The sequence below is a fragment of the Eulemur rufifrons genome, chromosome 7 (genome assembly GCF_041146395.1).
Source record: "Eulemur rufifrons isolate Redbay chromosome 7, OSU_ERuf_1, whole genome shotgun sequence".
Lineage (NCBI taxonomy): Eukaryota > Metazoa > Chordata > Mammalia > Primates > Lemuridae > Eulemur > Eulemur rufifrons.
Window position 1 is genome coordinate 50,619,974 of NC_090989.1, and position 12,358 is coordinate 50,632,331.

General features: G+C 35.0%; 1 protein-coding gene across 4 annotated transcripts in view; it reads left to right on the forward strand.

Moving 5' to 3' along the window:
* Nucleotides 1-12,358, forward strand: part of ALCAM (activated leukocyte cell adhesion molecule) — a 193,896-nt gene that overhangs the window by 150,078 nt on the left and 31,460 nt on the right. For all 4 annotated transcript variants that reach the window (XM_069475072.1, XM_069475073.1, XM_069475071.1 and 1 more), the window contains 3 exons: nt 5,393-5,457; nt 6,735-6,822; nt 7,273-7,455. In XM_069475072.1, the coding sequence (XP_069331173.1) occupies nt 5,393-5,457; nt 6,735-6,822; nt 7,273-7,455 (336 nt within the window). The remainder of the gene's footprint in view (nt 1-5,392; nt 5,458-6,734; nt 6,823-7,272; nt 7,456-12,358) is intronic.

The window sequence follows — 12,358 nt, forward strand, 5'->3', positions numbered from 1 at the left end:
TGACAGGGAGACTTTCATTCCATGCATGTATATATTAGAGTCACTTAAGAGTTACTAAGCTCATCAATCAGTCCTCTGTTTCCCTCTGTTGAGTCACCTAGCAACATGCACCATGTACCACAGAACCAAGGGCGGTTAATGTGAGCCAATCCCAGATCAGCCTGCTGCAGATTGCCATCCTAATGGCTAAGTCAAATTGTTTTTATTCAAGCTAGATCCCATAATTGATAACTTTATTGTCCTTAATGTAGGTTTGTTTGTGTCATTTCAAGCTATATGTCAGATGCAAGAAATCATGCCTATAAACCAGCCCAAATCCAAATAAGTGGCATGTTTTGTCACCACTAATCAGCTTTACCTTTTTTTTTTCCTGAAGTTGAATTGCATCAAAATCAAACTGCATTTAGTGCACATGTGAGGCTAATAAAACCATTCAGAAGCAAGAGTAGACCTTGAAAAAATTCCTGAAGATTCATTCCAGTGATTGTGCAAAAGGCTCAGAGGTCCAGTGGGTACCCAGAGAGCCAGACAGCTGTCGGTGGTGAAACGGAAAATCACTGAGTTGATCACCAGGAGACCTCACTTTGTCAGATCTCCTGCTAATTGCTGACCTTGGGCAAGGCACTTCACCCTCCGGAGCTAAGATTCCCTCCTCAGCACTAAAATAAATGTTTTCCATTAGATAGGAGGTTTTCCCATTGTGTTACTAGGATCCTCTTCAGGAGCTAACAAAGTGAGTTGAGGAAAGTGAGGAGCTGCTTCTGCTTGATTAGCTAAAATTCTGTCCATTCAATATTTCAAAGTTTTCCCACAACAATTTGTTCATTAAAAAAAAAAAAAAATGGTGTTGAGGGAGGCTCCAGCTCTGATAAAGCATTTTAAAAACCACAATCCATGCTAATCTGCAAGTCTCTTCTGCCCTGGTGGTGGTTTATGGTATTACAGGAGGGCTGTTCCCGTGACATGATCCGATGTACAGGTGGACTAATTCTTCTCATAATGACGGGCAGTGTTTGTTGGTTTCATACAGCATTATTTCAGATCTTTTATTTGGGTACCTTTCATTTGGATACTGTTCCCATTGTTTTATCAGATTGAGAATCCCTCCTCCCACCCACCTTCTGAAAGTCATTTAACCTGAAACTATTTTTTTTTTTGACGGGTGGAGAAGGGGAAGAAGCAGAAAATGACCAGTTCAATAAACGAGACCTATACTGTATATTTTAGTTTGATTCTTTAAATATAGGAAATTTTTTTCCATCTGGTGAGGAAAATATATCACGATTCCACGGACACATTAGTTTACTGAAAATACCTCATGATTTATGAGGGGTGATTGCTAACAAAGAAGCCCTTTCGAATCAACAGAGCCAGTGCATCTATTTGCCTTTTCTTTCTCCCTCTCTTATCAAACTGAGCTAAACTGTGCATGTGTTTGTTTGTTTGTTTGTTTGAGACAATCTTGCTCTGTCTCCAGCCATGCTGGAGTGCAGTAGTGGGATTCTTAGCTCACTGCAGCCACAGACTCCTGGGTAGCCAGGACCACAAGTGTGCGCCACTAAGCCTGGCTAATTTTTCTCATTTTTTATAGAGACAAGGTCTCACTATGTTGCCCAGGCTCTGTGTGTGGGTTTTGATAGTAATGCTCGTATGCTATGGGTTATATAGAGCAGTTTTGCCTTCATTCCTGTATCCTCACCTGGCTATGAGATGGCTCAATGTCAAAAATACACCTTTTAGTCAGTTGCTGATTTCTAGTTTCTCTGAAGGCTAATGTTCATAGCACTCACTATGGGTATTAGAGCAAAAGGAAATATCTATTTTAGTATATTTCTTCCTAATCACTCTCAATCCCCTTACCACAATTTCCTTCTTCTCCAGCATAAGAATCTCCCATATAATTCTCCAGCTGATATAAAACCAAAAGAAAAGTAGATGGGAAAGTAAGACTATTTATAAAATGTTTCAAGTTGTACTAAATATTAAATGTAGCTTAGATTTTAATTATATATGATAAGAACTTAGAAGACATTAGTAAAACCCCTATAATTTATTTTGTTAAGAAAGAAATCATTTGAGTCTTAACATTATACGCCCTTTCTATAGATATTGGCACATGCTACATGCTGCCCTGAATATCCGATCCCCTCCCCCAATATACACACCCCACCCCATGTAAAGTACCATCAGGTTTACAATAAGCATTATAAGATTTTTTTAAATCTACCTAGTTTATAATTTTAACTACTATAGTGTAGCCCTGTGGTAATAAGTCTCTTAAATACTTCAATTAAGATAGCCAGGTCAGCAAAAAAGAAGAAAATGAACTAAAGCATGGCTCATCCATTGAATAAATGTTCAGTTGATTGATTTAGAGAAACTTAGTCAAGAATGTTCAGAAGAAAAATTTGGCTTAAATTAGCGCCCTTGACTAAAGTACTTTAATAATGCAAGTAAATTTGTGACATTGCTTTTCCTCTCAATTCTATAGTTGGTTATGAATACTTGAATCATATTAAGATATTATTCACATAAAGCTTTTTTAAAACACTTTAGAATCAATATGCAATTTTGCTAAAATAGTACATGTCCACTTTTACAGCCCTCCAACTAATACCCATCAATTGTTACAACCTAATGTAAAAGAAAATTACATATAAAATATGTAGTTAAAATAGAGGGTTTGAAACAAAAGTTTAAGGAGAAAATAACTCAAGAAAATGCAATAGATACTATCATTATTTTCACAATATTCATTGTGATTCTCTCTTCCCAAGAGAAAGATGAGTAATAACGTCAAGAGGACTAAACTTTAAAGATGCCTTTATCAGGTGTCCTTAAGTATGCTATGGTTTCATTTTTTTGAAATAGGAAGGAATTTTATAAAGCATTTATGGAAACAAAATACACATGACCACGTGTAAAGAAGCAATGACGAGTGCGATGCGCACTGCCTGGGAAATGGACACGCTTGAAGTTCTGTCTGGGGGGGATGGGGGTGGGGGAGGGGATGGGTGCATACCTACATGATGAGTGGGATGTGCACTGTCTAGGAAATGGACACACTTGAAGCTCAGACTCGGGGGAATGGGGAGGCATGGGCAATATATATAACCTGAACTTTTTGTACCCCCATAATGAGCTGAAAAAAATATATATATATAAAAAAAAGAAGCAATGACCGTAATAGACTGAGTGTTTATGGTTATGTGTGCATTGATAAAACATCAGAGGGTTTACAAAGCAATAGTATACATTTGATATAAGAGAAAGTGAGTACGTGCCCAGCTGTTTTGATATTTTACTTCGGTGAACTGGGAAGTAGTGAAACTTGGCAAAGCTGCTCACCAAATCTTCGCATTTAGAGCCTAAATTTATGGGGGAGAGGGAATTTTCAAATATCTTCACGTATTATAGACATACTACTATTGAAGAAGAAACTAACAACCACTTTTCCTTTTGTCCTGTGAATTTTAACTCTTGATTGAGCACATACATTAATTTAATATCTTACCTCTGTTGACCTCTCAGAGAGGAGGCCAGTAAGTAACTGATTTTAGTTTCCAAAAACTTTGGTTTACTTACATAAGCTCCACGGATTTTCCTTTTGTTTAAATATTTTGGATGCCTTCCTCTTTCAAATGTATTAGATACTGCCTTTTTAAAAAAGGGATTCCAAATAGGATTCAATGTTTACCAATAACTCTGAGCGTTGTGAACATTAATAACCGTCCGTTAAAAGAGTTTTAATTATGAGTGTTAATAACATTCCATTAAAATCGTGATAACATCAAGGTTTACTAATATGGAGAAGGCTTTAACCCCCCACCCATATGTTTCCCAGAAACTGGTGTCTATTTTTAAGGGTTTTTCTTTTTTAGTAAGTTTTTTATAATTTTTTGGCCATCTTTCTAACAATCAGGTAGTCAGCCGTCACTTATTCTTTGCATTAATGTGAATTGTCTCTGTTTTGTCTTTCTATATCTCTATAGTTATTTTTTTCTCTTGTTTTATCTCTCCTATGTTTTGTTTCCAATCAATGTGTTTGGAAACTAGATAATCATTGTGAAAACTGTATTAGTGAAGTTATGTTTCTAGAATTAATAGTAAATAGGCCCTCCTAAATACATGAATTCAACACATAGGAGGATTTATTCTTACTATTTATTATTCTAATTTCTAATATAAAACATACTTGCAAAGGAGAAATTAACTCTAGATAGTAACCCAAAGAAGGTTACTTTTTTAATACAAACTTTCTGTATCCATTTTGCTACCCCAAATACATATTGTCATTTTTCTTGCTTTTCTATAATGGTCTGGGTAGGTAATATGTCTGATAAATTAATTCCAAATTGAGTAATAATTGTACAAAGCCAATTGAGTTTAGTTTGATAATCTAAATTAAAAGTATTAGAGATGATAAAACAATATGAGTATAAAAAATAGGTGTTTGTTTATATGAGAATAAAATAATTCTGGTCCATGAGACTCATGAAAATCAGTGACAATGAGATAATATATGTTTTCTGTAAACTGATTGTTGGAGCTATTTTTAAAAAATCACAAAATCCATAAATAGAAATTAGGAGATATGAATAAAATAACTTAAAATCTTTTTAGGTAATAAATTGTTCTTGAAGTCTCTGTTAGGATTTATGCTTATAGAACTTTTTATATTTAAAATGTTTCTGCCCATCATATGAGGTTTCAAATTTGAAAGATTTCTTCTAATTTCATATTGTGACTTGACTTGAGATATAAAGTTTGAAATATTTAGGAAATTTGGGCTTCAACATCCCTTAACTAGCTTTCTATTTCCCATGATTTTAAAGGAATGTTTCTTAAACTTTATTATGCTCAAGAATCCCCTAAGAACTTGTTTAAAATGTAGATTTATGGGATTTTCCCCAGAGATTTTGATTCAATAGGCCACATAGAGCTCAGAAAACTTCATTTTAAACAGGTAACTTGGTGATTCTGATTGATGTAAATTAACTTCTTCACTTAATGAGTTGGGATGAGTTGGAAGTTGTTGATAAGTTGAAAGTGCCCATGGTAATTAATTAGAGATAATATATCCTATATAGTACATTAGTTTCAGTTTCACTATCAAATCCATATTCACTGCTTAGAAAGCATCTAGAAAGCATTATAGATATTTTATTCAGAGGACTTATAAGTACTGAAAATAATACTTAAGATGATAAGGCAAATATTTGGAAGGGGTAGACCTAACAGATTCACTAAATCCAGATTACATGGTGAAATCTGTTTTTTATTCTATTGCATGTTCTTCTGTTTGGGGTAAATGAATTATAGTTGCTGTAAATCAAATCAGAGATGTCTTTTTTTTTCTTTGTGCTTAAAACCTGTCTCTACTTAACTTTAGAGCAACCATCTAAACCTGAAATTGTAAACAAAGCACTGTTTCTGGAGACAGAGCAGCTTAAAAAGGTAAGACTTTGTTTTCGACAACTACCTTTGCTTACCCTACTGTTAAGTGCCTTCTTCTAGGCTCTAATGCCAGAACAGATAAGATAGACTTTGTTGTTGTGGAGTTGACAGTGTTGCAAGTGCTAATCAGAAAGTATGCACAGTTATAGAGAGGACATTGTGACTACTGTCGCTTGTGACTATGGGGACATCAAGGAAGGCGGGATCATTTTGGAAGGGAGATCTTTTTTATTTAAATGAACTGGATGTTTAATAGAGTCATGAAAGATGAGTAGATTTTCTCCAGGCCAAAGGTATAAAGGGGCTTCCAACAGTATGACATAACATGATGTGAAAGGGAATGGTATGTTGAGGAAACAGCAAATTTCAGCATTGCTGAAACTCTGGGTGCTAAGACAGAAAGCAGGAAAGGGGAGTAAGGGATAAATCTGGAGAGGTAAAAAGAGGCTGGATCATGACAAGTCACATATGCCATGTAGGGAGTTTGGACTTCATTGACAAATTAAACTATTGAAAGGTTGAAGTAAAGACATGAGAAGATCAGATCTGAACAATCACATTAGCAGAGGTGTGAAGAGAAGCTGTACTGAACGGGAAGACAAAACTGAAGTTCCATAATTGGGCACACCAATTAAATAATCGTCTCATCTTCCCTAACTAAAAACACCTAAATTTTCCTTGGTAGGGTTAGGGAGTTACCAATGTTCAAAGTCCCCTGAGTCAGATTAAATTTTACTGCATAATATGATTTGATAAATACCAAATATTAAAGTTAAAATATGTAGGAAAAAGTGGTAGAGATTACAGAGCATGGTAAGTATATATAGTGAAAGATAATATATATGTGTGTGTGTGTGTTCATATACACATATATAGTGTGAAACTAGAGAGAGACACCCATTTTAACACTGTAAATTATTCTTGCGTATGAAAATCTATGAAACTTGGTAATAGTCAATGTTAGTGTAGTCATAATACATTATTTAGTTAATGTTAAAAATGAATAGTGTCAAAATGAAGTTAGTAATGCTTTTAAATGAATGCAATTTCATTAATAGTGACAGCATCTATTACACATTTTAAAATGAGCAAGGTTGTATTTTTAAATACAAGACATTGTTTTTATACTAGAAAGCATGTATTCATTCCTAAGTATTAGAAAATACATGGGTCAAGAAACCTTTGGAATAATTCTGCATTGCCTGAGGATTCTGGGCTTACCAAATTGACATACTCTGATTGAACCAACGTAATAACATTTCCTTTTTATTTTGCAGTTGGGTGACTGCATTTCAAAAGACAGTTATCCAGATGGCAACATCACATGGTACAGGAATGGAAAAGTGCTGCAACCCCTTGAAGGAGGTGGGTATGAGGTGGGCAATAAATTCAGACAACCTATTTTGACTTTCTCTTGTCTGGGCATCGTTTCATCCATCTAGGATCTAAATATGTTGCCCCCTTTTGATCTATGACTCTATGCTTTGTTAGGTATCCACTAAATCATTAAGTGATTTTTTTAAACACCATTTTTAGTACATGTGCAGAAAAATCAAGAGCAGAGAAAATTACTTCTGTATATGGCATGTTCTAGAAGTTAATTAAAGTGAGTGGGAGATGGGATTCCAGGATTCTATTTCTATGTCTCTGATTCATAGTTTTGAAAAGCCATCATACCTCACTACATGTCAATTTTCTCTACCATTGAATACAGTAAGAAGGGCAAAACCACTTCTCAAAGGTGTGTGATGTTTATTTAAGGTTTGTGATTGTCCAGTGAAAGGTCCTGTCATCAGTGTTCTTTATCTTGTTCAGCGGTGGTCATAATTTTTAGAAACCAAATGGACCCAGTTACTCAGCTCTATACCATGACTTCATCTCTGGAGTACAAGACAACCAAGGCTGATATACAAATGCCATTCACCTGCTCTGTGACATATTATGGACCAACTGGCCAGAAAACTGTTCATTCTGAACAAGCTGTCTTTGATATTTATTGTAAGTAACTCAATTATAATTAGGTAATTTAAAGTGTTAGAAATAATATTTAAATGCTATTAAACTTTGAAGTCCCAGTGCAATTGCTTTTTAAATTCTGCTTCCAACATCCACCCCATATCCATGGCACCCAAATAATCCCTTCCTCCTTGGGAGACCTATAGAATAAATGCTGTTCATCTTATAATATCTATCACTCTCTATTATTTATGAGCATCTCTTCTGTATTCTGCTAGACGCTAAGCCCCTTAAAGATAAGATCTCTAACTTGGTCAGTTCCTTATGGTAGTCTCAGCCCTAGGATGTTGCCATGAATTTTATAAGAACTCAAAGTGCCTTCTAATCACTCTCAGAATGAATGACAGGCCAATACAGACTTATGGCTGGCTGGCTTTCTAAATAAGGGATTACCATTTTAATAAAGAGATTTATTTTAATAATGAGATCAATTGCTTAAGACAGCTAGGATGTTATATTCTAAGATACTTTGGTTAACACATCACAGATTTGAAACAGAATATTAGAATACAAAGAAATCTTCATAGTCATCTGCTCTAACTCCATTATTTTACTTATCAGTAAAGTGAGACACAAAGACTTGCCCTAAATTAGCTATAGAGATTGGAATAGAATCCTTTTCTCCTTTGTGGTGCTCTTCTAAGACAGATGCCAAGATAATCCAGTGATGAGAAGCAAAGATGGTGGAATTCCATCCCCAGTGCTATCAATTATTGGGTGTTTCTTAAAAAGTAGCTTAATTACACTAACTCCCAATTTTTGAATCTTGCAATGGGAAAAATATAATACCTTACTCCTAGTGTTGCTAGAGAGATTAAGTGCAATCACAAATCCAAATTAACACACTGAATCATACATTAAATTCTCATTATTAAGTACTAGTGTCATTCTTACTCTATGATCATTATCACTACATAGACATAGAGCTGGAGATATTTTTTGAGAAAAAATGCAATAAAGGATTTTTTATTATTATTTAAAATGAATCAAAAATTCTTGTACTATTGCTGTGTGTTCTAGAATGACCTAGTACTTCTACATCTATTCTGGAGAAAAAGCAGAAATCCTTTCTAAGCCTGTGGAGAATTTTCCCTTATCTACATTTCTATTTTGGTTCTGTATAAAAATCTTGTATCAGGACAAAACTGAAATTCCAAACTTACCCTAACATGAACTGGTTGTTTTGCCTTAAACTTGGTAAATAAGTTTCAACTTGATTTAAAAGCAAGAAATTAGAGTATTTAATCATGTATAGCTTATCTAATACCAAACTGTTAGTTCTGTAAGTGAAAGTAGAAAGTAGAATTCTTTCAGTTTCAAATATTCAATTGGAAATAAATCATGTTGATTTAAATGCAGTGGTATAAGATAGGAGAAAACATCAAGACAAGCAAAAAGAATTAAGAAATTGGCCTAAGAAAGAATAGGAATTTATGTGAATGTCCGGCATGTGGAATTGGGTGGGCAGAGAAATCAATCCTTGGATGTTAAGAAGCATACTGTGGAGTACTACACAGCCATAAAAAAGAATGAATTAATGCTTTCTGCTGCAATTTGGAAGGAATTGGAATCCTAAGTGAAATATCTCTAGAATAGAAAAACAAACCCACGTGCACTCTTTAATAAATTAAACTAACCAATGGGCACACAAATGCACAGAGGAAAGTAAAAGTCATTGGACCTCAAGCGGGGGGAGGAGAAAAAGAAGGGAAGGACAAAAACCCACCTAATGGGCACAATGAACACTATTCAGGTGATGGGCAGGTTTACAGCCCTGACTCAAGCCATGTAACAAAAACATCTTTACCTCCTTACTATTCTGAAATAAAAAATAAAGAAAAGAAAAAAAAAAAGAAAAAAAAAAAAGGAAATGATTTTACCATGCAGGCTGTGCAGGGTGCACTCGGCATGGCTTTTGAGAAAGCACAATGTATGCAGTGCTGGGCTTCATGGTGAAGACACGAATAGGTTTAAGACAGTCCTGACTACCCCAATAAAGAAACAAGACACTTATATCTGAAGGAAATTGTCAATGAAAGGTTGCAAGTGGTAAGTGCCACAGGAGCTCAGGAAAGAGTCCTGAAAGAGCAGGTGCTCAATGAGAGTGATTCTCACACTCTATTGTGGATCAGGAAAATATGAAGGACGTGTTAGAATACAAATTGCTGGACCCCTCCCTTGAGTTTCGGATCCAGTAGGTGTGAGGGAGTTGCTTGACTCTGTATATTTATAACAAATGCCCCAATGATGCTAATGCTGCTGATCTGAGGACCACACTGGGGAAACCACAGCTCGAGGAAGGCATCAGAGAAAAGGAGAGAGGTAAATGGAAAGGACAGAAGCATAAATGCAAGAAAAAAAAAAGAGATAAGTTTATCTTGAGAAAACTTGAGAAAGATACACTAATCCACTCTTTCTTTATTCAATCAGCAATGAAGTTTTAGAGAATCTAACTCTTTAATCTTTGTGTTTATCTGATTTCTGCCTTCTAGTACTGCCTAAATTTATGCCCTCATTCCTTCTTGCCTATATTTCTGCAGTGAATTCCAAAATAGTAGGCCTCCTGTCTGCCTACCCTTCTCTGCTCACCCCCAAACAAACTTCCCTTCAAGCTGCTGCCAGAAATATTTTTCTAAAGCACAGATGTAATAGTGTTACTCCTGTGATTAAAATTCCTCAATGACAAGTTTGTTGTCTTCATAAATAGAATGAAAGCTCATTGTGGCAAGGGATAAACTGTTTTCAACTTTGTTGTTCCAGCACTTAGTGCTTACACAAAATAGATGCTAAACAAATGGATAAATGACTGGACAGAAGAATAAATGGATAGAAGGAAGGAAGAAAATTTGAGTAGACCCCTTTGATTATAATGTAGGAGCTTATGCAGAATAGTGAAATATAAGATTCCCACTTGAGCTAGGTTCAAGCCAAACTGTAGATACCAGTTTTAGGATTGTTTATTTTAAATCTTTATATGTTAAGAATGTGAAAGATTATGAATATAATTTTAATATTCAAAGCACTCCTTCAGAAAACTGATTCAGAGAAAATGTTATGAAAGAATAGAAAGGAGGGAGACTGGCGAGGAACCAAATGAAATGTGATGGCATTGCTTCAGGTGTAGGTTAATTAGGGCATGGGTTAGAGAAGTCATAGTGGAAACAGAAGGGGAGAATCAGATGCAAAACATATTATGAAGTATTACTCATCAAGACTTAGTGATTGAGTGGATAGGAGAGGAGAAAGGAGCAAGCAGAGAAATGGGCACAAGGATGACTTACTAATAGGTGGAGTAAAATTTAAAGTCAGGGGCAAAGGGACAATAAGAGATCATTAATTTTGGGGTAGGCATGTTAGTGGACATCCACAAAGTCACTGTTAAAACACAAATATGTTGCGTTATCTCTTTGATGACAGTTTAGTTCTTTCACAAAGCAGAGCCTATTGAAAAGGGAAGGCAGAGAGGTGGAATTTTGAAATAGAGGAGGAAGTCACACAGATTGCAGTCCCTGGCTGTGTTGATGGCAGTCTTGATTAGAGATGTGCCACTCAAACCTGGGTGTTAGTCAGAGAAGAGCCACGTAAAAGAGTGAGAAAGGCCCAGAAATGGAAGGTCAGTAGGGCACCAAAATCAAACTTTATTTATTTACTTTTCAACTTTACTAGGAACTGCTGGTTGGGAAACTACCTCAGGCAAATCCAGAAAAATAAACAAAAAGTATATTAAACCAAATCACTGCTTAGCCTCAGAATGTTCTGGGCAAATATTCAGAGAAGCCCTTTCATAGAGAAAAGGCAAAGAAGCAATCTACAATAACCCTTCTAAGTTTTTTCTATACTTTAATTGTAGAAAGATAAATAAATGACTGCAAGAGATGGAAAAAAAAAGCCTCCCAAACTACCACGTATTTGTTTCACCCTATTAGCTAACAACAAAAAAGTTCTTCGTAGATGATTTTTAATGCCGCCAGTTTGAAAATATAAACACACACCTCAATAGTTATTAAGTCTTTAAGTCTCGTCAAAAAGGTTCATTAAAAAACAAACCTTTTGCATTATATGATTTCAAAATTCATTGTTCATTGTATTATCCAACTGTATAACAAATGGATAAGTTAGAAAGTGGGTCATTTATAACTGCCACCACTACCTCCTTTTATTTCCTGTTTGCTAGATATGGTCCACTGTATCCAGCTTTTAATTTCTTTAGCATTCTACTGTTGAGCAGTAGGCTGTACTAAAGAATACCCTTTAGCACTATTTTCTCTGTAAATATGACCAAAGCGGAATGAAAGATGCATCTTGGCTCCAATGCATAGGTCAAAATTACAATACATTTGAAGTCCTGTTGATTGTGTTAAGGTTCTCTCTCAGTTCATAAGATTTATCTTTTTGAAAGCAGATCTACTCTCCTGAACTCCAAATCCTTGCTGGTGTTGTTTAGCTCATGTCTCTTTTTTAAATTTAATATAAGATATAATTATGTAATATGAGTACAATGGTACCTAATAACTTTACCTACTTTGCTAGCTGATTTTGCCTTTGCAAACTGTAAAATTCATATAATACACTTAAATTTCCTTATCATAAAATCATACAGTGAGATTTTTTTTCCTACTGGTTTTTTAGACATAAAATAATTATGGTCATTGCTATCTCAGTTAAAGACATTTTTCCAAGAAGAAATTGGTTTTTATGCAACAGGGTTTCCTTGTAGTTTGCTCTAACTAAGATTAGTACTTGGTATAGTAAGTGGCTATTAACTTCAATCCTTCTCTAAAAAGATATATTTAAGTAATTACCATTACTAGCTTCTTGAGAAAATTGCATATAATTTAGTCATTTATATTGTATGCACAGAGTAATTTGGTACTTGATGAAAATG